The 25,571-nt window shown below is 36.3% G+C and overlaps 1 protein-coding gene across 16 annotated transcripts in view; it reads left to right on the top strand.

Annotated features, from left to right (window-relative positions):
• LOC144979975 (uncharacterized) overlaps positions 1-25,221 on the top strand; it is a 370,695-nt gene extending 345,474 nt beyond the window's left edge. For 14 of the 16 annotated variants that reach the window (XM_078927344.1, XM_078927347.1, XM_078927348.1 and 11 more), the window contains 18 exons: positions 512-736; positions 2,197-2,298; positions 6,556-6,654; positions 7,794-7,879; positions 8,528-8,582; positions 9,220-9,352; positions 9,926-10,088; positions 11,525-11,604; positions 12,432-12,610; positions 13,206-13,354; positions 14,455-14,530; positions 15,170-15,260; positions 15,819-15,929; positions 16,332-17,051; positions 17,549-17,710; positions 18,298-20,895; positions 22,553-22,755; positions 23,940-25,221. In XM_078927344.1, the coding sequence (XP_078783470.1) occupies positions 512-736; positions 2,197-2,298; positions 6,556-6,654; positions 7,794-7,879; positions 8,528-8,582; positions 9,220-9,352; positions 9,926-10,088; positions 11,525-11,604; positions 12,432-12,610; positions 13,206-13,354; positions 14,455-14,530; positions 15,170-15,260; positions 15,819-15,929; positions 16,332-17,051; positions 17,549-17,710; positions 18,298-20,895; positions 22,553-22,755; positions 23,940-24,186 (5,479 nt within the window). In that variant the 3' untranslated portion in view covers positions 24,187-25,221. The remainder of the gene's footprint in view (positions 1-511; positions 737-2,196; positions 2,299-6,555; positions 6,655-7,793; positions 7,880-8,527; positions 8,583-9,219; positions 9,353-9,925; positions 10,089-11,524; positions 11,605-12,431; positions 12,611-13,205; positions 13,355-14,454; positions 14,531-15,169; positions 15,261-15,818; positions 15,930-16,331; positions 17,052-17,548; positions 17,711-18,297; positions 20,896-22,552; positions 22,756-23,939) is intronic. The other 2 variants (XR_013646804.1, XR_013646803.1) reach the window with 1 other exon arrangement.
• Positions 25,222-25,571: the final 350 nt, after the last annotated feature.

The raw sequence follows: 25,571 nt of genomic DNA, 5'->3' as shown, positions 1-25,571 counted from the left end.
TATTTTCACGATCACAGGCTACTTCATTCAGGCAGTCCCTACCGTTTTCTACTTTTCCGGTTTTGACAATACCAACCAACACTTGAGGTGACTTGCAATCTCTTTTCCCGAATTAGTTAGACCAGCAATACGATCATCACGAGGTGGCAACTGTAGAATGAATGCCATTCTGTCCGAACAGATGAGATGCGTAGATCTTCCCATCAGCAGGTGGGTTATTAATGGCTTGTTGCCTGATGTAGCAGAAGAGGAGCACATCGCATCATTCCAAAGAATTCTTTCTTTCTTTATGATTCGAGTCGCAGTATAATGATTTCTGTTTCCATCTTGTTTGCTTATTAAATGTGGATGTTAACAGTTTGTTTCATTAGGGGCCATCACAGGCCGACGATGAAGAAGAAGAAGAAGATGGACATACTTCATATCGCCCGAGTCCCCAAAAAGATATAACAATATGTCATTTACCTTTTTCAAAGTTATTAATTATTTTAATTCTTTCTGTCGTTTCCAGGTCGCTTATCAGCGCACGGATACGAAGTGCCCGATCCCATGAATCTCTTCTGACGTCTTCGCATCCCAGCATGCACTCCATAAATCTCAGTGACCCTGACGTAGAGGTCAAGCCGCTCCACAGCAGTGTGTTAGGTCAAGGTCATTGCTTCCACGTGGCCACCCCCCAAGGCAGCAAGTACATCTCCTGCACTACCTCAGAGGAGAGAGACAAATGGATGCACAGGTAGGTGCATTAGAAAAATCACTGGGTCATTGTCTAATTAATCAAAGCAAATGTTGGCGGACTAGTTTGTTACCATGTTCCAAGTGATGTGCATTGAGTTTTGAGCTTTAATCGCCGTTTGGATAATGCATTGCTCTTGAGCTCTTACACCCAAAGATCCCGGATTCGAACTGTAGGCATCTCAGGTTATTTCTCCCCTTGTGAAAAATGGAGTCCCTATAACTATTGCTCAGCTTGCCACGTTGAAGATACACTAGTAATCATTCGGTCCTTTTTAGAGATAGATCATTAAGACAAAAATGCTCTCGGGATTTATACAAGGATTTATTTTTCTATTTTTTTTAAATCATGTTATTTTATGCTCTCTTTTATTTTATGTACAATGTATGTGAAAACTGGCGAAATGTGATGCAGAGAAGTGTTAATGTTTGTAATGGTTTGTAATGAGAACAAATTCAAACCGTCTGAGTTGTGTATTTTGTATATTATGATGTGTATTTGTTATTCATTCAATTTTTCTTTTGTATAATTGGCATTCGTATTGCCATCTTACTTCTTATGAACTGCCTGCATACTAGTTTTCTATGACATTGGATATTAACTCACTCAACCCTAACACCGACTATATCCGTAGTTCACCCGGGTTGCTTTTACCCCATGCCTGTTTATTGCATTTTTCTGAGACAAATTATAGGCGTAGTATCAAAGCTAATGCTTTTAGTTTTTGTATGTTAATGATAGTTGAATAAAACTTTCTCTGTACATGCTCATTTTTAATACATTTTTTTTTCCAATTTTGAAAAGTAGCAAAAATCTCTAGGATTGAGTGAGTTAAGAATGATGTCTGGTGCCGTTTTTCAATTTTCGGCCCCCCATTTTTGGAACTCTCTCCCACCACACGTGAGATGCTCGGATTCGTTGACAACGTTCAAATCTCGCTTAAAAGTTTAATCTTTTTACGTCATAATGTTGTAATATTATTTTCATATTTTGTTGTTGTTAAATTGAATTCGTATCACGTTTCCTTCACACTTGTCTCACTGTAATATGTTTTGTTTTATATCACTGTAAAGCGCTTAGAGCCTGTGACAACGGGTAAAGCGCTATATAAATGCCATTTTTTATTATTATTATTATTATTATTATTATTATTATTATTATTATTATTATTATTATTATTATTATTATTATTATTATTATTATTATTATTATTATTATTATTATTATTATTATTATTATGTTATTATTATTATTTTATTATTATTATTATTATTATTATTATTATTATTATTATTATTATTATTATTATTATTATTATTATTATTATTATTATTATTATTATTATTATTATTATTATTATTATTTTATTATTATGTATTTTATTATTATTATTATTATTATTATTATTATTATTATTATTATTATTATTATTATTAAGGTTTCACATTTTCTCTCTCCAGTCTTCGCCGGACAGCTCGCCCCAACGAGGAACACTGTCGTCGATCCGACAGTTCTCTCAAGCTGTGGGTTGTGGAAGCCAAAAACTTGCCTGCAAAGAAAAGGTGGGTCCTTAACTGTTTGATAACGACATACATCGTTGTCGTCTTCATCGTCATGATCATCATCATCGTCATCGTCATGATCATCATCATTGTCATCAGTACCAGCAGTAGAATCATTATCATCATCGTCATCATCATCATCGTCATCGTCATGATCATCATCATTGTCATCAGTATCATCAGTACAAGCAGGAGAATCATTATCACCATCGTTATCATTATCATCATCTTCATCATCATCATCATCATCATCATCATCATCATCATCATCATCATCATCATCATCATTATTAACAACAATAACAACGACGACGACGACAAAAACAACATCATCATCGTTAACATTATCATTAGACTTTACAAGATCCACCATTACAACGTTAGGTATTCGTGGTTTGTTATCCGTTCGTCAGACGGGATTTAGCTTTTCACACTAAAACCAAAGTCCCGCAATCTTTCCCTCTTTGGCCAGCGACAATGTTGATTTGATTTCGTCAACAAAAATCTCCTCCACAGATCAAACAAAAACGACCTTTATGCTGCCAGCTCTGGCTAAACACTTATTATTTTTTCAAAATTGAATTTTGTCCATAAAACTTCTATTTAAAATACATACCGGTGGATTAAAACGAGCTTCGACTTATTAAAACTGTCAAACATATGACTTCTTTTTTTGAGTCACAGATTTGACATTTTCAAATCTAAGACCTTAGTAGTCACAGATTTGAATTTATCGAACCTAAGACTTCTTTAAAAGTCGCAAATTTGAGATTAACAAACCTAAGACAACTTTGTAGTTACAAATTTGAAATTATCAAACCTAAGACTTCTTTGGAGTCACAAATTTGAGATAATCGAATCTAAGACTTCTTTGTAGTCACAAATTTGAAATTATCAAACCTAAGACTTCTTTGGAGTCACAAATTTGAGATAATCGAACCAAAGACTTCTTTGTAGTCACAAATTTGAAATTATCAAACCTAAGACTTCTTTGGATTTATCTTTAACCATAACAACCTAGAACCTAGATGGCATTGTCTTTAACCCATCTGAAGATTTGAAGATTCCCCCCCCCCCCCCCCCCCCCCCCAGAATTGAAAAGGGAGAGGAAAAAAAGAAAGAAAATATATACCTTGTTTTGTCAGAATACGGCGATGCAGAGGCCGAGACGATCAACAAAACTGCCGACTGGTTGTTGTGTGGCTGGTTGTAACTGTTTGGTCAGACAAACAAACGGGCAAACATTACATTTGATTATAACTGAGTTGTTTTCGAAAAGTCAGTTTGTCTTGTTAATTTCTTCTCTGTCTGTCTCTGTCTCTCTCTCTCTCTCTCTCTCTCTCTCTCTCTCTCTCTCTCTCTCTCTCTCTCTCTCTCTCTCTCTGTGTGTGTGTGTGTCTCTGTCTGCGTGTCTCTCTCTCTCTCTCTCTATCTCTCTCTCTCTCTCTCTCTCTCTCTCTCTCTCTCTCTCCGTCTCTCACTCTCTCCGTCTCTCTCTCTCCGTCTCTCTCTCTAACTCTCTCTCTATCTATCTATCTATCTATCTATCTATCTATCTATCTATCTATCTATCTATCTATCTATCTATCTAATCTATCTAATCTATCTAATCTATCTAATCTATCTATCTATCTATCTATCTATCTATCTATCTATCTATCTATCTATCTATCTATCTATTTGATTAGTATTCGATATTCTGCGTACTGCGGCAAAATAAAATTAATGTTTTCGGGGTTTCTTTTTCGTGTTGGTCAGAAAATTTCTTTAAAATTCAATCGGACCGGGTTGCCATACAACAATACAACTTGCCAAAACGGTCTCAACCCCGAGGCTTCAAAGTAGTATCAAGCATGATATTTCAAATTGATTTAGTTTAGACGCTTTTTTAAAAAAATAGTTGACGGTCAATTTAATCGGCCGATATTTAAAATTTGTTGCCTAGTTGTTGTTTTTAAAAAAGTTAGGATTTTAAAAACTTTTCCAACACTGCCAACCCCAAGATCACCAAGTCACACCCAAAACCACACAACTAACCACACAACAGACAACCCGAGTGTCCAAACCAAGACAACCCAAAACATATAATAAATAAATACACCTTTCCGGCCCTAGCCGCCATCAGACAAATTAAAGTTTGCACAATTGTTCAAATTATAAATACAAACATACATACATACATTGCGGGATTTAAACTCGAATCGGCTCAAAATTTGGCCGTTTCCGTTTTTAAAAGGCGATTTCGGCAAATTTTTAGCTCTCACACTCAATCCTCTGCTGCCCTCTCTTGGTATCTGTGCTCTGCGCCGTCGGGTGCTTGGTAGCAAGCAATCGCCCATAGATGCTAAGACACACACACACACACACACACACACACACACACACACACACACACACACACACACACACAGAGAGAGAGAGAGAGAGAGAGAGAGAGAGTTATTTTAGTGTTGATTGTTTGTTTTTTTGTAATGAACTCATTACCAAACCGAACCATAAGCCAAAATGAAGACACTCAAGTGTACCACAAAACCACGGCATTCCCCCTTTCTCATCGCAATAAATAAATAAATAAATGAATTCATAAATAAATAAATAAATAATGATCATTATATAATTTACACAACGTCGACGCTTTATTATTGTAATCTGTAAAGATGTAATGTTGTGTAATCAGTCTTTCCCCACAATCTCCTAAATACAGTAATTGCGTCATAATTAGCGGGATTTATTTGAGTTATCTTGATTTATATTTATTTATCACGTTCGTTCATTTGCGTATCAGTCTTCTACTTCTAGGGCCCCCGTGATCCTTATCTTTATTCCAGAATTTCTTATCTCTTTTACCTTACCTGACCCATCCAACGGTAATAGGGATAATTATCATTATTTATCATCTCAGAAACGGATAACTTTTTCTCGTTTATTATTGATTCTTTCTTTCAGTTTTTTCTGGCGGTAGTAATATCGCTTCTATTTTCAGCTATTGTCGTATCCTGTGCTGTTTAAACAATAACACACACACACATACATACACACACACACACATACATACACACACACACATATATCTATCTATCTATCTATATATATATATATATATATATATATATATATATATATATATATATATATATATATATATATATATATATAGAGAGAGAGAGAGAGAGAGAGAGAGAGATAGAGAGAGAGAGAGAGAGATAAATGTATCTTAAGATTTTTATAGAGCATGTCCATGGATTTACCGTGCTTGATGTCCTGCACATTTTTTAAAATTTATTAATTTATTTTATTTATTTATTTATTTATTTATTTATTTATTTATTTATTTATATATTTATTTTCATAAAAATTACTGGTTTTTAGGGGGGTTGTTTTTATTGCTGCAGATATAGTAGCATAGAAAAGTAAGATGGCAATAATCGGGGTTCGCTGAAAAGAGGGAAACGGTATCATGAAATCTTACTGAATAGCCAAGGTACATAGTTTATACAAATCATGTTTTGTAGCTCGTCTCTGGTATAAACGATTTGGGATTTGTTTTTGTTTTGTTTGTTTATTTTGTTTTGTTTTGTTTTTATCTTCAAAAGGAATTAGGATATAAAAGAACCGACCCTAAGCCAAGCATAGATGCAATAATTGTATTTATGCTGCCTAATATATTAATACAGATTTGGACTCGTGTGTACTGTCAACGTATGGTTTTCATCTTTTTTTTTTGTTTTGTTTGTTATTGTTGGATACCTTCTTATAGTTGAAGACCACACACGTATACAGAAGGCAATGCTGTTATGAATTATAACCCAGTTCTTTGATTTTTTTAAATATTGATTTGATATGGGGGGGGGGGGGGGGGGAGGAGGAGGGTATTCGTTTTTTGTTGTTGTTGTTTTTAAAAAAAAATAATTAACGAAGGGGGGAGGGGGGTTGATTTTGTTTGTTTTTATTTTCTTTTGATGTAGACGGTCTTGATTCAAACTTCCTTATCTTCTTTTCTTTGATTATTAGCACCACTATTGTCGTCATCATCATCATTATCATCATCATCATCATCATCATCATATCATCATCATCATCATCATCATTATTTTCATCACCACCGTCATCATTATAAACAACAAACACATACAAACTAATTTCATAGGCTCTTCTTTCCTCAGTCGTCTTTTCACCTTCATCATCATCCTGTTCATCATGTTTATCATTATCATTTTCCATGCTATCATTCATTCATTCATTTCCTTCCTATTTCAGATACTACTGCAACATTCTTCTGGACAGGGTTCTCTACGCCCAGACATCTGTGAAATCCATGACAGACATGCTGTTTTGGGGGGAACACTTTGAATTCAAGTAAGCAAGCAGAAATATAAAAGACGATTTAAAAAAATGGTTGCCAAAGGGAGCTAAGTAGAAAAATTCATTGCACTCTTGTTCCCCCTAATCAAATTCCTATTTTCTGACGTTCCGATTTCACTTTTGGAATGTGAAAGGTTGGCAGGTCTGGATATAATATACAATATTGAAGCGGGGAAACATTTGGGATAGGGGTAAAGGGGGCGGGGGTTCATTTGATGTTTTATTTGTTTTTAAGGGGTTTATGACGCTCTTGACACATTTAGGTCATTTCAGCGCACAGTTAAAAGACGATGGGGTAATCGAAAGTTCTAGATTTACAATAAAAAGTATTCAAGAAAAAGGTAAGACGAATGGGAATGGTTCAAATAGGGAACACATGTTGATTCTAAGAGCACACTATAGGTCTTCTAAAAGTCGTATCCAGATACAAGAACTAAGAGGAATATATTAATTTGCTTACAAATTATAATATTAAAAACAGAAAATATAACAAGCAGTACAACATAACAGAAATTATTTACAAGGGAAAAATGATCATCTCCTAAAACTGTAATCTATAACCATTCATGTGACTGTTTCCCTTCTAGCTAAGGACTCCTGCCAAAGCCAGGATAAAACCATGTAATTTCATTCCAAGGCAAAAAACGGAATACAAGTTGGAAAGCTGATATAGGGAGAATAGAAGTAACCTCCCTACCCACTATGAGAAGATAAAATTCCCCACCTGTTCATATTTTATTCGATTTTCTAACACCATTGCCAGTTTATTTATGAGGCTATGTGGTCTAGTGGTATGACACTCACTTTCGGATCGGAAGGTCCTGGGTTCGAGCCTCACTCGGTACATAGTTGAGTCCTTGGAAAAGGCTCTTTACTCACATTCTCTCCCTGTACTCGGGTGTAAAATGAGTACCTGGTCGTAGACAGCGTTGTTTATGTCGGAAAAAATTGTTATGTCTCCTAACAGGCATCATGTCTTGTTATACATGCTACTTGTTGCTGTTGGTCAGGGAACCCCAGTAAAGTGCTTTGAGCATGTTTAGTGGATTTGCATTGTATAAAAGCTGAGATTTTTTAATTTCCTTATTTTGGTCAAATGTTTATCCTGTTCTTTTGTTGATTTGTGATTACAGAAGTTTACCAGTCGTAGAGACGGTTACCATCAATCTGTTTAGGGAAGCTGATAAAAAGAAGAAAAAGGACAAAGACTTATTAGTTGGTAAGTTTGCCTCTCGCCACCTTCATTCATAGATAGAATAAAGGTATCAACTGTGGAGCTAGCAATTCTTACTATGCCTCGTGTCTTAACAAAGTCAAGCAACTCTAAAAGTAAAGTAGTAAAATGGGTGACAATAATTGCAAAACTTGTATCTTAGAATAAAGGCATCAACTGTGTAGCAACTCTTACTATGCCCCAAGTCTTAACAAAGTCAAGCATCAACTCTAAAATAAAGTAGTATAATGGGTGACAATAATTGCAAAACTTGTATCTTTGGGTAAGAATCTTAACTCAATGCTTATTACTCCCTTTTGACTCAAATGTGAATAATAATTGGTGACCAAAGCATTTTTTTTCTTTTTGAACAGTATTCTATCAGTCTATTATTCCATCTGGAGACCGAAAAAAAAGAGAGAAAAAAATATTGATAATATAAAACATATCTTGAATGTTAACAAATTGATGTTGATTTTATTTTTTTAATTTTTTTTTGTGATCTTTAAAAAGAAAATGTTGTGAGATGAAAGTGGTTTGTAGGGTCGTTTGTAATAATAGTGTAAAAATGTTTATGTAACTATTGACAAAATCCTATGTTATGTTGACTTTGTTGAAAGTATTCTCACTCTCTCATTTCTACCTTATCTCCAGGTTACATCAATTTGGTGGTGGAAGACCTCGAAAACAGACAGATGATTGAAAAATGGTAATGTCTTCCTTCTTCTTCTTCTTCTTCTTCTTCTTCTTCTTCTTCTTCTTCTTCTTCTTCTTCTTCTTCTTCTTCTTCTTCTTCTTCTTCTTCTTCTTCTTCTTCTTCTTCTTCTTCTTCTTCTTCTTCTTCTTCTTCTTCTTCTTTTTCTTCTTTTTCTTCTTCTTCTTCTTCTTCTTCTTCTTCTTCTTCTTCTTCTTCTTCTTCTTCTTCTTCTTCTTCTTCTTCTTCTTCTTCTTCTTCTTCTTCTTCTTCTTCTTCTTCAAATAAACTGACTTGACTCAGTCAAACTGGGGGGTCAGGAAAAAAATAATTAAAAATCGCCTAACAGGCATCATGTGCCATCCTACACATTAAGTGTTGCTGTTGGCTAGAGGCCTATTGTATAGCATGTTTAGTGGATATTGCACTATATAAATGTTAAATTCTTTTTATTGTTAAAATATATATATATTTTTTTTTATTTTTTATTTTTTTTGGGGGGAGGGGGGGGGGGGGGGGACAAGGAAAAATGATATGAGTTCGAAGCAAAAGTACCTTTATCAAAGCTTTGCATCATATTTTTGTTAATTTCTGTAGCAATAAAATTGATTTCATACCATTTTGTTTAACAATCTTTATCCAACCTCTTCAGGATCACTTGTAATTCTGGCACAGTTGGAAAAGCCGGCAAAGAAACCAAGAGTGAGCTGCCCATTATCCGTATCAAGGCACGCAAGCAGAAGGTGGAGATCTTGCCTTTAGATGCCTATCAGTCTTTCATTAAGGTTTGTAGTTATCCAATTACTGTTGTTGTTGTTACTATTATTATTATTATTATTATTATTATTATTATTATTATTAGTATTATTATCATTCTTATTATTGTTATTCTTTTTATTATTATTATTATTTTTATTATCATTATTATTATTATTATTATTATTATTATTATTATTATTATTATTATTATTATTATTATTATTATTATTATTATTATTATTATTATTATTATTATTATTATCATTATCATTATTGTTTTGTCAAGAGTCTTAAGTGTTGAGGAAATAAAGAGAAGACTTGCTAAATAAAATTGTGAAATTAGGAGAAGACCAAGGAGAGAAAAAAATTGCCAAACATGCCTCAGGGTGCCACGGTCTAACATTGCAGCTGTTATTCTATCTTTCATGTCATCCGTCTTTTCTGGAAGTTGTGGACTAAAAACATTATCCTTAACATATCCCCAAGTGTCTTTCTAAAAAAATTATGATACTTTTTTTTTTTTTTTTTTTGAAGAGTTTGATTTCAGGTATGGTATTATTTTTATTTTAGAATTAATTTTTTTTCCTATCACTCTACAGTACCTGACAACAGACTACTTGTCCATTTGTAGTATGCTGGAGTCCGTCCTGGTCGTAAGGGAAAAAGAAGAGTTTGCTACAAGTCTCGTCAACATTCTACAGAAACAGGGAAAAGCCTGTCAGTTTCTCTGTGATATTGCCATGGATGAGATAGACAGATTGGGTGAGTTAGAGATCTATATGTTAGGTTTGAAAAAAAAATATATATCTGGGTGGGGTTCCCGACCTCCCATAGTGGGCAGGGAAGTACTTGCTGTATCTTCTATCCCCCTGTATCTGTTTGACAATTGTTTTCTGTTTTTGTCTTGGAATGAGACATACTTAGTTTTGTCGTTACCCTGGCCAGTGTCCTTGGCTGGAGGAGAAACAGTTGAATGTATGGTTATACATCTGTTCCCTATATGTACTATTCCCCTATGTCTTACTTTTTCCTCAAGTCCTTTTAATTGTACTTCTAGATTGTTTTTACTATCCAATTTTCTTCCTTTTTACCGGCGCTGATATGACCTAATTGTGTTGCAAGCGCCATAAAACCCTTAAAAACAACAAAACAAAAATCTAAATGTGAATTAATAAGGTGCAAAAGGCTTTTGAGCCCATGAACGCAAACCTGTTACAATAACAAGATGATATGAAATGATGGGTGTTTAGGGGGTCGCCTTAATAAGACCAATCGTCCGATGAATGTTGTTGATGACGTTACCTGGCAATGAATTCATTTCTCTTAAGTTCTGAGAAAGCAACCGTTTTTATAAATTTCAGTCCTAATGTTGGAGGAATAGCTTGTGAAGAATATTTATGTGCCTTTTTTTTTCTCCACAGGGTATTCAAAGGTCTTTTGACTTAAGTAATCCATACTATGATATGTTATATTATACTTTATTTCCAATTGAAGCAACACTCCATCATATCTAGATTATGCCTTGATACCCTATCACTGCCTGTTTGCTATTGAAATCACCCAGCGAAAGTTTCTGGGTGGGATTCCGGACCTCCCATAGTGTGCAGGGAGGCACTTACTGTCACTTCTATCCGCCTATATCAGTTTTCAAAGATGCTTTCTGTTTTTGTCTTGGAATGAGATTACTTAGTTTTGTCCTGGCCCTGGCCGGATACCCTGGTTGGGAGGGAAACAGTCAAATGTACAGTTAGAGTTTTGGGAGATGATTTTTTTTGTCTTGTAAATCATCTCTCTGTTATGCACGGTATTATTTTTAATATTATATATATGATTATGATCTGTAAACATTTGAGTGTGTTCCTCTTGTGGGGATCTGTGCTTGAGTTAGGATGAGACATTTAGGTGACCTGAAACTAAGTACACAATCGTGTGCTCTTGGAATCTACATCTGTTTCCTAATTGAACCAGTTCCCCTTTGACTTAATTTTTCTTGGGTGCCTAATTGTAATTCTAGAACTTTTGACTATCCCATTTTCTTCCTTTTTACAGGCGCTTATATGACCTAAATGTGTTGCAAGCGCCATAAAACACTTAAAAACAAAAAAAAACAGCGAAAGTTTTCTTGCTCTACTGCTTGAGCCAATCAGATTTCCTTTCTCTTTTCTCTCAACTTTGTTTGACATTTTCTATTCCTGCAGAGGATGAACACCTGACGTTCCGAGGTAACAGTATAGCGACTAAGGCTATGGAGGCCTATATGAAACTGGTTGGAGAAAAGGTTTGTTTTCCCTGCCAGTTTACTTTATAAGATTAGAATTTCTTTATAGTGTAATGTGTTTCATATCGAATTGCCACAATTGTAACAAATTGAAAACGAAATGCACGTGGGAAAGAAAGAGAGGAAGAGAGAGAGAGAGAAAATAAGTAGGAGTGAAATATCTGTTCAATGTTATATTTATCACTTAACATTGTAACAAGTGACAAATTGCCATATTTATGGACAATAAAGATCTATTATTATTATTATTATTATTATTATTATTATTATTATTATTATTATTATTATTATTATTATTATTATTGCCACTTGGAGAGATTTTTTAACTTGAGACAATATGCACTAGATTCGAGCCAGACTTTGTGAGGCCCACCAAATCCACAAAAAAAAATTATGCCCTTCCGCCACAACATCATAAGCTATCGTCACCTAGGCATTCCACGAAGGAATATAGATAATTCCTCAAACAAGATGTCTGATGTCAACAGGAATCACCCATGTTGTCCCAAATTGAGTAAATTGGGAGTTAATAATCTTGCCCAAGGAAAATATAGAAAGTCGCAGAGCAATTTCATAACCATTCAGCCACTTCAGTAGTAAGCGTGTGAGAAATTCATGGAGTTATTTCCAACTTAACAGTCCATTTTCTTTCAATTTGAAATACACTGTCATAAGACCACCTGCATTTTTAAGAAGTATTTTAAATTCTATTTTTTTTTTTCTTTTTTGAATTAACATTTTATAAATCAACTCAAGTCAACACATTTATCAATTAAAAACAAAATACATAGATAAATAATCAATCCATTTATCCATTCAATCTGCAGTACCTTCAAGACACTCTGGGTGAGTTTATCCGTAATTTGATGTTCAGCTCAGAGGACTGCGAGGTGGACCCTACTAAAGTCACCACACCCCAGTTACTGGAGTGTCAACAGAAAAACCTGGAGATGTATTGTGGGATGGTCTGGGTCAAGGTCATCAACTCCTGTTGTTATTTTCCAAAGTAAGTGGGGGGAAAATTATGATTAAAGTGATTTGATTAGTTGACAGATGATTATCACACAGTACTGATGGTTTTCCACCAAGATTCGCGGGAAAAAAATTACATTTCCCCTCAATCAAATGTACTGGCAGTGAAAGACTTGATATGTGGTGGAACAAATCGGTGCAGTTTCCCACTCTTCAGAAGAAGCTAGAGTATGAATTGCTCTAAAAGTGGGGGTTAATGCAATAAAAATGGGGCTTAAGGGCAATCGTTCAAAATTTTCCTCTTTTTTTCACTTTATGTCACCTTCAGCACTGATTACAGTAAGACAATTCAGACTTGACCAACTAAACCAGAGCGTACTTTGTTTGTTTTCTGCTTTTTGCGGTTTTTAATAAATATATTTAAGTCGGGTATTTTAAGAGATATTATAAATTCATGCCCAAGAATTATTTTTTTATTTACAATTTTTTTCCATTAATTTATAAAATGACATTACAGATTTTCATTGATTTTCATTTTTTCATTTATTATGAAGGGTGAAAATGAGAAGTCATCATTTTCAAACGTAACACATGTCGTTCAGTGCTATTTGTTGTTGTTTCATTTTCAGTGAATTGAGGGAGGTATTTGCCAGTCTCCGCACCCAATGTGACTCCAGGGGTAAAACTGATTACAGCGACAACCTAATCAGTGGTTGCATTTTCCTGAGATTTCTCTGCCCTGCCATTTTGTATCCCAACCTTTTCCATCTCACACAAGGTAAGGGTAAAAACTAAACACCCATTCCAAATGGTGTCTTTGAAAACTGAAAGTGCTTAATTTAGGGCCATAAGGCCCATGCCATGGAGTTTGGAGTTTATTCTGGTTTCTATAGCTGTAAACAGACAATAGCAATCACTAGTCTATCACAAAGTACTTTCTACCGGATTTAACAGACCCAGTTACCCAACCACTCCATGTAAAGCGTATACTCTACCAACTGAGCTATTGTGCCCCCCCCCCCCCCCTCCCAAAAAAAAAAAATATATATATAAACTTAATCCAAAGTTCTTATATTTCACTGATGTGAGCATCAGAGTCTCTTACACATAATACCATTTTTAGGTAGATGGTCGCATATGCTGTGTAAGGACAATATCCTAAGTATATCCTATTCATTAAGATTAATTTTTGAAATCATTGCTTAGGTTTGTTTTTACTGTAAGTTTGAAATTGCATTCACCAGTTGTGTTGTTATGGATTAGCTTTTAAAGATAAAATTAAGAAAAACGTCTTGCGACTTTCATGGATCGTAGTTCGGATATCAAGGCAGTAGGCTCATCTGTGGTCTTGTGGTATGACACTCGCTTTCGGATCGGAAGGTCCTGGGTTCGAGCCTCGCTCGGTGCATAGTTGAGTTCTTAGAAAAGACTCTTTACTCACATTCTCTCACCGTACTCAGGTGTAAAATGAGTACCTGGCCGTTGACAGCTCAATCTGTGCATCATGTCTACAATTAATTGAATATGTATTTCACACTAATTGTTATGAGTATAATGATGGAATAATCATAAGTTATGGGCATTTTACAGGCCTGATTAAAATTTCATAAACAGATTCTACTAAAGAGAGAAATGTAAATGTTGCTGCTCAAAGCTCAAAGAAATAAATAACAATGAGAAATTGAATGTAAGCTTCAATTTAACATACGAAAACAGATAAAATAGACGTTTCGGGTTTCCCCTTAATCAGCAAAACAGGATGAATGAAAGAAACACTACAGACGAATGAGATAATGTGGTAGTGGCGTAGTTAAGATTAATGAAGAGAGAAAGAGAAAGTACTTTAGAAAAACCTTACCTTGTCTTTCCACTCACCAGAATATCCTCAAGAGAAGGCATCCAGGAACCTGACCCTGATTGCCAAAACGATCCAGACCCTTGCCAATTTCACACAGTGAGTGAATCAGAGTTTAGATAGGCAAAATTGATTTTCACAAATCTGTCTTTATGTTGCTTTGAGATTTTGATGAAAAAAGTTATAATATTTTAACAACGCTTTATTATCATTATCATCATCATCATCATCATCATTACTATTATTATTATTATTATTATTATTATTATTATTATTATTATTATTATTATTATTATTATTATTATTATTATTATTATTATTATTATTATTATTATTATTAGTATTATTATAAGTATTATTATCATCATTATTAGTATTACTATCATCGTTATTAGTATAACTATCATCATTATTATTATTATTATTATTATTATTATTATTATTATTATCATCATTATTGTTATTGTTGTGAATTATTATTATTATTATTATCATCATCATCATCATCGTCGTCGTCGTTGTTGTTGTTTTTACATAGATTTTTTTTTACTGATTAGTCCTTGATGGCTTTAACTTCGTGTATTTGTGATTTGATTTGATTTATTTATTTATGTCGACAATCTTGAGCATATGCGATTCTCACCATCGTAAATGATGAGATAGATGATAATGAAGTGGAAAACAAGATTTGCATTGAATCTTATTTTTCATCAATTTTAACAAACCTTTTATTCTCAGGTTTGGGACCAAAGAAGAGTTCATGACCTTTATGAACAGTTTTGTACAGAGGGAGGAAGACAACATGAAGACTTTTCTGCATAATATTTCTGTAAGTTGTCAATTTTCTTACGTAAAATTCTGAAAAAAAAAGGTGTTTATGATACAGTGCCAGACAAAGTAGAAAGTATAATACAAGAGTAAATTTTAAAAAACAACAAATATTCCCTTTATTCATCCCATAGGGGAAATTTGTCTCTTGGGTCTATTCCAAGGGAAGACGGGAATAACCCGCAAATTAAATCCTTCCTCGACCAGCTGATGATGAAATAATTGTGAAATATAGGTGTGGTTGTTTGAGTTTAAAATTGTTTTTCTTACTCATTAATTATTTAGTTATTTGTTTTATTATTTATTATTATTTTTTTTTTTTTTGGGGGGGGGGGGGGGGGGGGGGAGGGGGGAGTACACAATTTTAATCCATATTTTTGAATAAAAGCCTCAATTTTTAAATCGTTTTATCCAGTTTTAATGATATAATAAATTAGCAAATCTTTAAGTGAAAATTAATCTTTGACATCCTTTTTTTGCAATTGGGCTGATATGAATATTGAGTCAAATTTGATTTTTTGTAAATGGTTAATTTATTTGATAATTTATTTGCTTTCAGAGTCAAGATGCTGGCAATGATTTCCTTCAGTACGACGGAGACATCGACTTGGGGAAGGAATCGTCTGTTTTGCACTGTATGTTGCTGGAGTGTCGAGAAAAATATGCACAGGTGGGTAATTAAAGAGACATAATAATTATATGTCTTTTACGATTTTTATAGTTATAGTTTTTGTGGGTTTTTTTTTTTTTACGTTTGAGTGAATTCCTTTTTGATTAATCCTGTACTTGTGTATGGATGGGATTTTTGGGTAATCTCAGAGTATATTAAGGATTTGCTCTTGGAATCTCTCTCTGTTCCCTTTTTTGAACCAGTTCCTTTTGTCTTACTTTTTCGCGGGTGCTTTGAATTGTAAATCAAGATTATTTTTTTTATATCCCATACTCTTACTTTTTTACAGATGTCACCCGTAAAAAAATTAAAAAACCATAAACAAACCGGCAAGGAGGAAATAAAAAAGTTTGTTAAATTTTATACATCATGGTCATTATTTAAATACATTTTTTTCAACAGAAAACATCTGGTACAGAATTTGAAGAGATGAACAACTTCTTGAACACACTATCCAATGCTTTCAATGACCCTAATATTGGCCAGAAAAAACCACAAAGAAGATCTCAAATATACGACAACATGATGAATCTTCCAGGGATGCCTGCAGCCAAACAACAACAGCAGCAACCAAACTCTCTCCCTATCGATATCAAATCCAATCCAAGGGCTGAAAAACCACCAGTTGCCGCTAAGTCGGCCTCAAATTCTACAGACATCCGAGCAGTTCCATCCTCACCTACGGAAGTTCTTCGGGACATGTTACGACACTGCGGAGAGTCCATGGACGATTTACCAGCGTTCTCGGAAAATAATAGCAGTAGCACCACTGTCAGTGGGAACACAACACTACCTCACAGGGATAAGAGTTCTGACAATGCTGTATTGAAATCAAGGTCACGGTCAAGGTCGTATTCAGGCGACGAGGAAATGAAGAGACTGAAAGAAATGGCTGCTGCCAAGGCCAGGACTGAGAGGCCTACGGTTGCAGACGTATCCGTGGCCAGTGTGAGTAGGATTGAGGCCAGTCAGGAACGGATTAACGAGTCCTGGATACAGATGGTGAATGCAGCGGATAATTTGAATGGGGATTACATTGACCTTATTCCATTTATGGATGAGGACATCAACGATATGTCTCTGGATGGCGTGGACGCTGCTAACACCACCATTGGAAGTCAGGTAAGTTACATCATCTTGTATTAACTCACTCAATCCAACAGATTTTCGCTACTTTTCAAAATTGGAAAAAATGTATTAAAAATGAACGTGTACATAGATAGTTTTATTCAACTACTATTAACATGTAAAAACTAAAAACATTATCTTTGATAATACCGCCTATAATTTGTCTCAGAAACATGTAATAAATAGGCATGGGGTAAAAGTAACCCGGGTAAACTACGGATGTAGTCAGTGTTAGGGTTGAGTGAGTTAATCATGGGTTCTTGTTGAAGTACAAGTAAAGAGTGTGCGATGCTTAGTATCACACCTAGTTAAGTGAAAATTGATTTGTAAAGAAGTAAACTTTTAATTATGGGAGATTTTTTTGAGTTTAAGGTTACTCATTGAGTTCAGTAACTAAATTATATAATTTTACATGGCTGTAAATTTTGGATTATTTTTGTTGTTTTTTAAAAAAAAAATTCTGTTATTGTTTTTTTTCCCTCTCAATGTAGGCATCCATAGGAGGTCAGTCGTCCACCGTTGGGTCATCAGGCTACCAGTCTTTCAGCCATAGTCAGTCTCCAGTGGAATCTGGCTCCTCTCAGGGTCAAGGTCATAGTGCTGAGTCGAGTGCAGAACTGGCTAAATCACCTGTGATACAGTACACACAAGCTGTAAGTGGCAGGTTTCTATGCAATCAATCATTACGTATTTACCCCCCATCTGATGTTATGTTGGGATCATAGCTGTCCTGAATACATGCCAACCACCCAGATTCTTGGCCCTCTAGATTCTAAACATTTTTCACAAAAGGGAGTTAAAAGTTAAAAGTTTTGCAGTTCAATTCTACTCACTCCTGTGGCTATGTGGTCAAGTGGTATGATGCTCACCTTCGGATTGAAACGTCCTGGGTTTGAGTCCTGCTGTGAGGAGGACATAGATGAGTCCTTGGAAAAGACTCTTTACTTACATTCTCTCAAGTCACTCAGTTGTAAAATTAATACCTGTCTGCTACTTATGGTATATAAACCAGTCCCCTTTGTCTTACTTTTTCTTGGGTGATTTTACTTGTAATTGTAACTCTACATTTAAAAAAAAAATCCCATTTTCTTGCTTTTTTACTAGTGCTGATGTGACCTACGTGTGTTGTCAGTGTCTTACAAAACAATTTGTTTTTTACTAATAAATTTTTAGAAATCAAATCTGTGAAACTTCTAATAAAAAGTAAACAAGCAAAATATCTTGTCTGTTTTTTTCACAGGTTCAGCCTTTGGCATTTGCCAACCCCCTGTTCTCCCATCAACAAAAGCGTAACCACCAGCTCCAGCAACAGCCACAATATTCAATCCATCCTCAACAACTACCATATCGTCCACCTGTTGTCAAATCGATCCTCAACACAAAATCAGGGTATGCTGGTGCCACCCCGTCACCAGTTTCCACCCCTCCCCAGCCCACGCCACGGCAGCGTCATGCCAAAACTGTTCAGCGCAGGTCCAGTGATGACTCTTCCTCTACAAGTAGCAGCGACGATGATGGTGGTGGTGGAGGAGGAGAGAAAAGCAAAGAATCTCGGCATCACAGAAAACGAGGCTACAAGCCTCCCCTGCGGACAAGCACCGCATCCACTAATATTTCAGCATCAGCTATGACATCCGATTACCAAACTTCTATAGCTCCACTTAAAAAACTCTCTCAGTTGTCGAGTTCGAGCAGTGATGAGGAAGGCTCCAATGGAACGCCTCTCGGATACCGCTCTACAAGCTCTTCAGCTCACCCCTCTTTTTCATCAAACTCTGTAAGTAGAAAACAGTATTCAACATCTGTAAATAAATCTTCATCATCATCATCTTCTTCTTCATCAAACACTCATAATTTCAACAAGGCTTCAACATCATTGTCGTCAACCCAAAATCCATCGTTTTCATCAGCAATGTCAACAACAACATCATCATCGTCGTCATACCAAACTACTTTCCCAGTCTCAACTAATACAAACAACAACAATAATAATAACAACAGCACCTTCACTGCCATAAACGGGTGTAGCACGTTTCCAAGGAAGCATGCCCGAAACAAAAATCTTAGCTATCAGGATCCGAACTATGTCAACATCGAAAACTCCAACACGAACAACTCAAGTCCTCCACTTCCCCCTAGAGAGGCCATTGCCTCCTCCAGCTCACCTGCGGTTCCTCCCAAGACTGCTGCCTCCAGAAATGCTTTCCTGCAACGCCAATTCTCCCAGCAGACTTACTCCTCTGCCAATACGACTCAAGCGGGTGATCATCCCACCACTGCAAACCAACGACCTACTTACCCACCCCGCAACCCTAACTCAATTGGCATCACAACGGACAAGTCTGGCCAAATTCAACTCCGTCACACAACCGCCTCCACCACGATTGCCCAGCGACAGCAACAGCTGCAACACTCAATTAGTGTAGACGGTGCTAGCAAATATGCCACAGCACCGAGACCAGCAGTGTCAAGGAAACCCCAGAAACTAATTCAACAATTTCAACAACCCAATCTAAATTCTGTTGAAACTGCAATAGATTCCCCACCTATTGAAATCGGAAGCTACCAATCCAGTCCTTTGCATAGTCAGAGACTTCACAACAATAAAATGTCTACCGGTGCTAATAATGCCAATAACATTATAAAAACTAGCATTTCAAACACCAATAACAATAACAATTCAGCCATAACCCCAACCTCCACGTCATCCAAAACGTGGCAAGTTGCACGACACATGGAGAGACAATCTAGCAACTCATCACATGATACTAGCAACAGTTCTAGCAGTACAGAATCTTCCCCTCAATCTCTACTTCGCTCAAATAATCAAAAGCCGAACAACAACAATATCAACAATAGTTCTTTGACAAGTATGCAGGACTCTAGCTCTACACATAGCATAAGCTCCGCCCCTCTGTCATCCCAATCCCAGCCATGGGGATTGACCACACCCTCTAATTCAGACTCAAGCAGCAGCTCACTCAGCAGTCTTAGCCACGCCCACCAGCAACAAAATCAGCACCACCCAGCCCATCGACCAAATCGTAGCGGTTCCAGTGGGTCTATAGGAGGAATAGGACTGCCGTTAAACTTAACCGAAAACCAAACTGGCTCTGCTACTTCTCTCAACAACAACACCACCTCTTCCAGATCTAGCCTAAATCAAGTTGACAACAGCTCAAGGCGCCAACATGTCCACTCCACATCATCGTCATCATCCAACCGAAAGAACAGCAACCATCAAATCCAGTACCATAACGCCCCTCCACCAAACAGCCCTAATGCGAACAGCTCTTTTGCTTCTAGACTCTCAAGTCGCAGCGAGGGCCACATCAATGCAATATCCCAGCAAATGCAACAATACTCAGGGTCATCTCTCACCTCAAGCTTCAGCGTTGCCAATCCTATCCCCCACTCACCATCTATGGGAAGCAATAACAGCCCACCCCCTACCCCATCTCGATCCCTTTCCTACCATTCACCCTCAGGATCTCCAAATCTCAGTTGCGCAAATAGTAGAGGAGGTGACGGAAATGCTGCTTCAGGCAGATCCTCGTATCCTGCGTCGAGAAGTATGGACCTAAGCGTTCTCATAACCAAAAAACCAACAACTGTTGAAGCTATGAAAAGAACTTCAGTGGATTCATTATTAAGTCACCCGGATAGTTCTCTATCCCCAAGCGGGTCACTGTCCCGAGATGCTGATACAGACGGGGGTAGAAGCTCAGCATCTTCGTTGTCCTCATCTAATCGAAGATTGTCACCGCAGTCAGCTGTTCATATGGGGATTAGTTCTGTACAAAGGAAATTGCAGGAGCAGGAGAAAACAAAGAAAGAGGTGAGTGTGTGTGAAAGCGGCTATGTGGTCTAGTGGTATGACACTCGCATTTGGTTTGGAAGGTCCTGGTTTCGAGCCTTATTCGGCGCATAGGTGAGTCCTTGGTAAAGACTCTTTACTCACATTCTCTCACCGTACTCAGGTGTAAAATGAGTACCTTGCCGTTGACAGCGTTGTCTCTGTCAGAAAAAAAAATTTGTAATTTCGTCTAACAGGCGTCATGTTTTATTCTACATGTTACGTGTTGCTGTTGGTCAGGGACCCTTTGTAAAGTGCTTTCAACACATTTAGTGGATATTGCGCTATATAAAAACTCTAGTTGTTCACATATGAACATTTCGTAGTACTGCAAATTTTGGGCTCTCTAACCTGAGAACAACATAAAGATCTTTCATAAAATTCCGTAAAACTTCCTGAAAACGAAGGTCTTATGCCACAATTGGTATATAAAGGGGTTTAAAGCATCATTTTAACATATTAAAGACAATTTGGTTATTATTAAAGCTAGTTAAAATGTCTGTATTGTGCTTTCACTCTTGGAATCTACAAATTTTTCCAATTTAAAGTCTAGGCAGATTTGCATATAAGCACACTATTTGTTATTAGATTATTATTTAGACAAGACTCCCTTTTCTTTTAATTGTTCTGAAGCTATTGTTACTTGAAGAGTCACTTGGTCGTTGAAGAATCCCAAACTGTGCATTCTAAATGTGTGTAATCTATTTTCCCAAGCACTGATATTACCATTGCTGTAAGGGGTGCAAAACTCCTATTCATAATATTTATATTATTACTTGGTATATTTTTTAAGATTTTATTATTTGGCCTGAATTCCCTCCCTGGATTTGATCATTTTTCATAATTTTCAAAATCAGAATGTATTTATCATTCTACCTCACCTCATTCTAGAAAGGGACCACAGATGGGATCTTTCCCTGGTTCACATGTACTCCTCAGTGCAGTGCACATCCCACTTTTTCGCAATTATTTATTTTACGGTTATTTTCTCACCACTTGTGTTACGCTGTATATTTGTAACATTTTATATCTATATTTGTACATTGGATTTAGTTTTTTAAGCATTAGACTGCTATTTTTATCCTTTCTAAAAAGAAAAAGAAAAAAATTCCCTTTATTCATCCCCAAGGGGAAATTTGTCTTTAGGGTCTAATCCAAGGGAAGACTGGAATAACCCAGGTGTGAGCCGCAGTGCAGCGCCTCAAAGTGAGCTAGGGCACTTGCTCAAGGCCACACAAAGCAGCGGCGGGTGCTCGAACTCGTTACCTTTTGGGTACGAAGCAAAGACCGTACCGCTGAGCCGCTGCTATTAACAGTACTGTGCCTGTGCCTGGATAGGATTTTTATTTGGTCTCTACAGATCAACCGCCGATCAACTCCCTTCATCTATTTTTTTTTTTTTATTTAGATTATAGTTATAACATCATTGTCCTTTTTTTTTCGTTGGTACTGAAATGACCTTTTAGTGTCACAAAAGTGTTTTTGGAATGACTAGGAAAAACCTGAATCATTCATTGAATCGAGCAACTAGCTGAGCTCTAGCTCTTGGTCTTCAGTCATAACATAAAAATTCTTTCTTTTTTATGTCACATCATCATCAAAACATTTTGATATCAGACTCTTTCCCTCATGTTCCCAGTATGAGACCGAGGTCCACAGCCTACGCCAACAGCTGCTGGAAGCCCAAGAACGTCTCCAGCAGGCAGAGATGAGATTGCTGGACCACGAGGTGGACACCCATACTCTGATGGATAAATGGCAGTCCAGACTGACAGAGTCTGAGGAGAAGATGAGGAGGGAACAGGAGGAAAAAGATGTCAAAATGAAGGAGATCATTTCCAGGTGAGGGGAGATTTCAAAGTTTCAAAATGATTCCAATGTACTTATTCCTCTTTGGTTTTTTTGGTTCCATTTGGCCACATATATACTTAAATTTACTGCCTATTATGCAATGCCTGTTGACATGTAGGGCAGCAACGAAGGACCTCTATCTTCTTCTGTCTGTAAGCGATGTCATCTTTAATGAGCTCTATGTTTCTCCCCCTCCACTCTCCCATCACTCTCTCCATGTTGCCTGGGGCCTTCCTCTTCTTTTTTCCTTGTGGTGTCCGATGTAGGGTAGTCTTGTTGTGTTTCCCTATCCGTCTCCACCTTCATCTCATGATGATGTCCTTTATACAATCCACTCCACATTAATCTAGCAGACTTTTATTTTTAATTCTATTCGGCCAGTATATGTTCATGACCCTTCTGAGGTATTGTATGAAATGCAGACAACTTGTTCATATCGCTGTCTTGTCATCCATCCTCCATCATTCGGATCCATACAGAAGTGGTTTAGCTGAGAGAGATTCATAGACGCATTAACTCACTCAATCCTATAGATTTTTGCTACTTTTCAAAATAAAAAAAAATTGTATTAAAAATGAGCATGTGCATAGATAGTTTTATTCAACTACCGGTAACATGTCAAAACTAAAAACATTAGCTTTGATACTACGCCTATAATTTGTCTCATTAAAATGTAATAAATAGGCATGGGGTAAAAGTAACCCCACGTAAACTAAGGATATAGTCGGTGTTAGGGTTGAGTGAGTTAATAAAGCAAGGAACACATTTAAATTACTGAAAAATGTTTGCAGATTAAAAAGTTACAGTATGAAAAGTAAAGTGGTCCATGGAGCCAGAGTTTATCCTGGTTTCTATAGCGTGAAATGGACAATAGCAATTGCTTGCTACCCTTTTGATAGGATGCTAGTCTATCGCAAAGTACCAGATCTAACAGATACAGCTAGCCAATCACTGCTGGGTGGACAGAGGGGTCAGAAAAAAAATCTTGACTGCACCCGGGATCCGTCTTGGTCCCTTTGTGTGTGAACCGAGTGCTCTACCAACTGAGCTTTCGGGACCCTCAGTATGAAAACTAAACTTGAAATTTACTAAAGTTGTATTATCACATAATATGTTGATGTTTATATTTCTTTTCTTTTATTTATATTATGTTGTATTTACTATTTTCATTTCAGACTCTCATCCATCGAAGACGAGCTCAAGAAGGAACAGGAGGAGATGGCTCAGGCCGTAGAGCAGAAACAACAGGTCATCGAGGTGCAGGAACAAAGGATACGAACTCTGGACCTGGCAAACCAAAAGTTACTCCTTGCTCTGGCTGAGCTGAAGGGTCGTGCGCTGGCTACACAGAGACAGTCGTTGAATGCTGGGAACAAGGAATTGGCGTTAGAGATGGCAGGGCTTAAAACTAGTTCTTGCTAAACTCACACTAACCAGTTAACTGCCAAACTCTGGAATATCACGTAGCCAAAAATTTGGCAGAAAACTAGTTCTTCAAATATCGATCGTTTTAAAGGATCCTCATCTTGGCAAAAACTCTCAAACATGGGACTTTGTGGAAGGTTCCCGGTATGAGAGTTTTTGCCAAGATGAAGGTCATTTAAATCGCTCGATATTTGAAGAACTTCTGGCCAAATCGTAATCCATGTTTTCCCACTGTGTGTTGGAAGTTAATGGGAATGACAAAGCTGCAGGTCGTACAGATAAGATAACTATATTTCTATTCTTCAGGGGGCCAAATTGACCAAATTCGCGTTTCCTCCAGATACCCTAACATCGACTATCTCGGTATTTGACTGTTGCTACATTTACCCAATCATTTTTCAGATTCAAATTGTATGTATATTATTAAAACTACTGTTTCAAATTTTTACATGATAGTTTTAGTTGAACAAACTATGTACATGACAATTTATTTTTTTTAGGTTGAGTCACTGGGTATATTTTTTTGCTCATTTATATTTAATAATACCAAAATCTCTTGAGGTATCTGAATCTTATACGAAGACTAAATTCTGCGTTTTTTGTATATGTGACAGCCATGTGTTTGAAGAAGTTTGATAGTCTTCGTTTGAATGTTTCTAAATCTGTTGTGTTCACACATGATTCGGGAAGAAAGTTCCAGTCTTTGATAGTGTCAGGTTTAAATTAATATTTGAAGATGTTTTAGTTTGTACATCAGTGTTTTTGAGTGTGCTTTTATATGAATGCGTGAATTTCATTGTATGTCTAGTTGCAGTGGACAGCACAGAAGTAGATGGCTAGGGTTGAGTGAATTAAAAATACAAAAAAATAACCCAAAATGAAAGGAAATGGAATAAATATTTTTTCAGTTGCCCGTTATTGTCAACAATGATAAGACCAAACAAAATAGCAAATTATTAGTATTATTACGATCGGGTTTTTTTCTTTTCTAAATTATACAACATCACATAGGTTTTAAAGCATTTATCAAACCATTATCTGAATCATTAGTCAAGAAATAAGCAAGTTTGAATTATGCGCACAATGATTTGGGTTTTTTTTGTTTTTTTTATCTGTGTTATCATAATTATTACAAAGGGGAATGTCCTCAGCTTTTCCATCAGTGCTCATTCACTCTTACATGTAAAACCGTTTTCAGGTTTTTACCCATGATTTACAATTATTACTCTTACGGTCTGGAATTTGAAAAGATCCACTGGTGAACAGACAAGTAAAATATTATTTTGTATTCGTACTAGTTGTCATTAGTACATGCTATTTTTGTTGGCATTGAATGTTTGTCAAATAGGTAATTTATTATATTCCATCTTGAAATGCTCAGA

Source organism: Berghia stephanieae, chromosome 9 (assembly GCF_034508935.2).
Source record: "Berghia stephanieae isolate SIO BIC M18660-M18661 chromosome 9, UCSD_Bste_1.3, whole genome shotgun sequence".
NCBI classification, from domain to species: Eukaryota; Metazoa; Mollusca; class Gastropoda; order Nudibranchia; family Aeolidiidae; genus Berghia; species Berghia stephanieae.
The sequence above is the reverse complement of the archived record's forward strand: the minus strand, read 5'-3'. Positions and strand labels throughout refer to the sequence as shown.